Genomic DNA, 5,798 nt, shown 5'->3' with positions numbered 1-5,798 from the left:
AATGCTTTTATCTGCTCCTGTATCCATTATGCCTTGAAAGGTTTTTCCTTCTATTTGTAATGGTAAAGTGGGGCGATTATCCAAATCTAAAGAAATGTAGGCCACATTAGTTCCTGTAAGACCAAATCCCTTATCCCTTCAGGAATTCTGGTTACAAGAGAACATGTTATGCAAACTAGGAAGAATCAGCAATTGAGCAATGCAATCTCCAGGAGAAATGGCCACGATACCTCGGGGTGCAGAACATATAATCTTAACTTGTCCCTCATAATCTGAGTCTATAACTCCGGGATGTATCATCAATCCTTTCAAGGCAGAAGAGGACCTACCCAACTGTATCCTTTGGTAAGGGACCTCTAAAATCTGAAGAAATAGGTTGGCACCCCATTTGAGGTGTAAGAATTACTCTGGAGGTGGCACAGATGTCCAATCCTGCTGAGCCCAGAGTGGCTCTCCTCGGTCTTTGGGTGGCCTCATGGACACTGTGGTCTGGAGTGCCCCATACATTTGGGGGCCCTGGGGATGGGGGCCCCTCACTCTGTTTTTTGGCTGTTGCACTTTAAACTGAGGTATTGGCCTTCCTTTTATATCTCTGACTGATCTACATTCATTTGCCCAATGTCTTCCTTTCCCACATTTTGAGCAAATACCTGGTACCTTCTTTTCAAACCTACTCTTTCTACCCTTTGTACACTGCTTTCGCATGTGACCTATTTGTCCACAATTATAGCAGGTTATTCCTTTTGTTTGCGCCATCAAAACTGCGGCAGCCAGCCCTGCATTTGAAAGGGGTCCTCCTATTTCTCTACAGGCCTTCATCCATGCCTGTAGTCCTTTCCCTTTCCAAGGTGTGATAGCATTTCTACATTCTTTGGTACATTGCTCATAAACTAATTGTTCAATTAGTGGCATCGCAGCCTCATAATCACCAAATATGCATCCAGCTGCTTCCATCATGCGAGCCACAAATTCAGAGAACGGCTCATTAACTCCCTGAATAATTTTTGTCAAATTACCAGGCAGATACCTCTCCTCGATTAGGCAATGCTTTCCAAGCTTTCACTGCTGCCTGACTGATTTGATCATAGACCTGCACTGGGTATCCTAATTGATTGTTTGTCCATATACCCTGACCTGTAAGCATTTCAAAGCTCCATGCTTGTTGCCCTGCAGCAGCATTAGCATGGGCCTGACTCAAACACAGATCATGCCATATAGACTTCCAGTCTAGATACTGTCCCATCGTAAGACATGCCTTTACCACACTCATCCAATCAGAGGAAGTCATGGCATGGTGAGCCAGTCTATCAATTTGGGACTGAGTAAAAGAGACATTGACTCCATAGGTCCTTACTGACTCTGCTAAATCTTTCACTTGTTTATGCAATATTGGCTCATAATATCACTGTTGAGCTTGATCCTGAAACACAGGAAAAGCCTGACATATTTTCCGCAACCTTCTAGGAGTGCAAAAAGAGTGGCCATTGCCAATTGTTTTCTTATCTGTATAAGGCGGAGGTGGTGGGGGAGCACTGATACTCCTCCCTATTGGACCATATCTTTCCGCCTCATACTCTGCAGCAGCCTCCTCCAAATCTTCCTCCTCCCCTGCTGATAATTCCAAGTCCTCCGAGCTAGATAATTCTAATAACTCAAAGTCCTCAAGAGGAGGGTAGATTGACTTAATTTTTTGATCTTCATTCTTTATATTATCTTTTGAATCTCTATATTTTGCTTTCTTTTCCTTTTCTCTTTTTATATCTCTTCCTTTACTTATTTTTCTGTGCGCTCCTTTCTTTTCATTTCTCTCTGTTTCTGACATGCTTTCTTGGTGCTCCTGCAAAAGTAGCTGCCCTTCCTTAATAGCTGGTTCACATTTCTTGTCCTGCATACAAGCCTTAATCAACTTCCATAGCAGTCTTGTTCCTGCTTTCACTTTCCCTTCAGCTTCCTCTCTCGCTATATCTCTCCCTAACTTTTCCCAACTAGGTAGTGTCAGCGACCGAGTGGGGGCAAACCAAGGAGCGAGTCTGTCTATCTCTTTTAAGAACCCTCTCACTGTACTTTCAGAAATCTTTAGACCTCGTTCTTTAAGTAAGGCTTGCACCGGCCCTACTAACGGCATAGACTGGCCAGTACCCATGATCATCCTGGACTAAAGTGTCCTTGAGACACTCACTTATCTACGTGAGATTCAAGGTCGACTCACAAGTTTATCTACACTCACTTTATGATCTTATGTATCTGCCAAGCTATTCCCAGCAGATACTNTCGTGTCCAGGGCGATGAAAATTAAGACAATAACACAATATCAGGACAAGAAAGAAAACAAGCAACACCACCCCAGCAACAATTACCAGATCTATTCCGTAGGAAAGCATATCTCTCAGAGACTTACATAAATTTCTTTTTACTTACCGGTACCGCCGTTCCCCAGCTGAAGAGTTCTGAATCCACAAGGTCGAATCCTTCTCAACAGCCTTTGTTGCAGGAACACTTCTCCTCCCCGTGATGCAGTTCTGAATCCTCCCTGTAACAGGGGGTTTTCACTGGTGCCTGAAGATGTCTCATCCCGGGTTTCGGCACCACTTGTGAGTGCCCGACTAGCCAGCAAGAAAGACGCCACAACAGGATCCTTCTGCACACGTTTATTGGGAAAGCTTGATTGCAGAGGTGAAAAGACCCCGAGCCCCAGAACTGGCGCTGCTTATATAGGCCTAGAAGAGGCATGTCTACACCCGATTGGTTATGCTTTCAGTACCTCATTTGTATGCCTCGGGCCAGGCAGTGACTCGGCAAAAAACTTTACTGCACGTAATGGCCTATGTGACTTCCCACACACAAGTACAGCACCAAGAGCAACTTTGAGTGACCACACCCTAACCGTTCTTACATATTATTACGTGTCTTTTTACATTTAGTCAGTTTGAGGAAAATGTCATCTATGAGTTCAACTATATAAAAATCTTACTCTACTCGGGTACTCTGGCTATTGATATAAAGAGAGATTTGTGGTTCCTCTCAAAAGGGTTTATAATTTAGAACTATAACAATCCTTATTTTTGTTTCTTGTCTCAGATATAATCTATATTCATAATAGACACACCTTGTCTTTGGTTCTAAGGTACTTGTTAATTTTCTGTGTGTGTACTGCCAGAGAAGAGCATGGGTTCCCGCTTATTATGTCCCTGCCTGTCCTTTGTCTCCCCCACAGAGAGAAGTATGTGCAAATGCTTGACCATATCGCCCGGCAGATGATTGAATTCTATAAAGACCTGGTGACTCAGCGGATGATGGACCAGCGCATCTTACAAGAACTATTTAACTTCAAGAACGTGATTGAAGAACTGACCAGGTGAAAATGTGGCGGCTCCTCAATAGGAAGCCGAAGCCAGAGCCTTGTCTTTACCTGTAGGAAATGCTAATCACAGATAGGAGTAGTGAAAGGCAAAGGCCCCTTTGCCTTCAGGGTTTAGCAAGAAAATCAGGAGATCTGGGTGCTGCTGGTGGAGAGACAGAGAATGGTTTATTCAATCATAACTGAAAGCCCACTGCCTGTATTAGTTAGAGAAAAACCCGATCCACATTATACATACATATCTTATATTTCCAGATCACTTCCATGGTTGTAAATGCTAGCGTTTAAATTTCAAAGAAACTAAATATAATATAGCAATTAAGGTTACTGGGATAACCTTGTGTAAGATGACTAGTGGCAAGAGTGAAGAGCCCAGGCTAGGCAGGCCAGAGCAGGGTACAACGTCTGCCCCTGCTGTGTTCTAAAAGGTGTGCCTGCCATCTGACGGGATTCCACCCAGGATGTGTGCTGGAGGTCTTTTGATTTGGCTTAGACACACAGTAACTGAAATTATGTGTAAATCTGATTGTAGGGGAGAAAGGTTTTGGAAGTTTCCAACTTTGAGTTTGATTGTTTTTGTTCTTTTTTTCTCTCTTTCTTTCTTTTTTATTTTTTTATTTTCAGGGAACTTTGTCTGGTTCAGGCCCATGACAGGAAATTAACAAAGGAAGCAGAGAAAGTCCAGAAGAACCTGGCAGAAGCTCTTTTGGAAGCAGAAAAGAATGCCAAGTGAGTAGGTAACATTTATACAGCTTGATAACGGAATGAGGAGACACTTGATTGTCCACTTTCCCCAGCCTCAGGTGGCTGGCATGTAAAGTTCATGTCGCTGTGTCACCTGCTTCTTAGGGCTGTGCGGAAGCTTAACAGTGACAGTGCAGTGGAGCCCTCCAGCTCCAGGTCAGTGCCAGCCCGGGCAGGCAGTGTTTGTATCCCGCCCTTGACTGTTCTGGCACTGTAACCGCTCAGGTCAGAAAGGCAGACAGTTGTGACAGGAACCATTATCTGTTCTGTCCCTGAAACAGTGACAGCATTAATTTGGCAAAAGCAGTATTATGAAAGTATTGCTTGTATTTTAAGAGACGGGGACTTTTGCTAGATCTCACAGCCAGAGTCAGTAACACACTTGAGGTCACTTAAGGCTGATATCGCACTGTCTACTCAGCCTGCTAGTTTAACCTGCCTTTAAGAGAGCATACAGCAGCCGGGCGTGGTGGCGCACGCCTTTAATCCCAGCACTTGGGAGGCAGAGGCAGGCGAATTTCTGAGTTCGAGACCAGCCTGGTCTACAAAGTGAGTTCCAAGAAGCCAGGGCTACACAGAGAAACCCTGTCTCAAAAAACAAACAAACAAACAAAAAACAACAAAAAAACCCCAAAACACAAAAAACAAACAAACAAAAAGGAGAGCATACAGCAATCAACCTCACTTGCCTTGGATTTCCTGTGTAGTGAACATTTACAACTTAAACCAATGTACAGCTGTAATTTTAAATTCTGTGCTCTTCCATGCCCGTGATCCAGAACAGTGTATATGTGTTATGATATCATTTGCTGGGAATAGCAAATACAGAGATTGAAAGCAATCTTCTAAGATGAATATCCATTATAGATATTGGCTGATGAACAACGATGTTTATAGTACTGTTTGTTGTCTAGGTCAATTGATGTTAGTTGGAGCCAGTGACTTAATCCCTTATAAAACTCTGTTAAAGATTTCTGCAGAGTCCTGTTCCTTCTCCACGGGATGCTGTCTGTGCTGTCCAGTATAAATATAAAGCAAACCTTTTTTGTTAGGGACAGATGGACAGACAGATAGATGCATGCACACACACACACACACACACACACACAGCACACAGCTACACAGACACACACAGAAACGTACATAGACATAGGAACAGATTCACAAAACAGCCATCAGGCAGATCTAGATCCAGACTTATACTGCAGACAGACAGAATGGAAGACACAGCTTGCATGAAGTAGAGAATTTAAGTCTGGACATACTCTTGGTAAACTGACTCCAAAGGGAAGGGTTTTGACTTCTTTCCTAAATATGACACCAATGCAATATTGGTGACTCAGAGTTAATTACAAATGCATCTAATAAACACAACTAAAACTAATAAATTCACTAAATCCTTCTTTTTTTAAGATTTATTTATTTATTATATATAAGTACACTGTAGCTGTCTTCAGACACTCCAGAAGAGGGCATCAGATCTCATTACGGATGGTTGTGACCCACCATGTGGTTGCTGGGATTTGAACTCAGGACCTCTGGAAGAGCAGTCAGTGCTCTTAACCGCTGAGCCATCTCTCCATCCCAAATTCACTAAATCTAAAGATAACAGTGTGAGCCGGGCGTGGTGGCGCACGCCTTTAATCCCAGCACTTGGGAGGCAGAGGCAGGTGGATTTCTGAGTTCGAGGCCAGCC

The 5,798-nt window shown here is 43.3% G+C and overlaps 1 protein-coding gene across 1 annotated transcript in view; it reads left to right on the top strand.

Annotated features, from left to right (window-relative positions):
- Axdnd1 (axonemal dynein light chain domain containing 1) overlaps positions 1-5,798 on the top strand; it is a 94,632-nt gene that overhangs the window by 32,815 nt on the left and 56,019 nt on the right. The window contains exons 10-11 of the mRNA XM_021161273.2: positions 3,215-3,355; positions 3,983-4,087. Of these exons, the coding sequence (XP_021016932.1) occupies positions 3,215-3,355; positions 3,983-4,087 (246 nt within the window). The remainder of the gene's footprint in view (positions 1-3,214; positions 3,356-3,982; positions 4,088-5,798) is intronic.

Source organism: Mus caroli, chromosome 1 (genome assembly GCF_900094665.2).
Source record: "Mus caroli chromosome 1, CAROLI_EIJ_v1.1, whole genome shotgun sequence".
Lineage (NCBI taxonomy): Eukaryota > Metazoa > Chordata > Mammalia > Rodentia > Muridae > Mus > Mus caroli.
The sequence above is the reverse complement of the archived record's forward strand: the minus strand, read 5'-3'. Positions and strand labels throughout refer to the sequence as shown.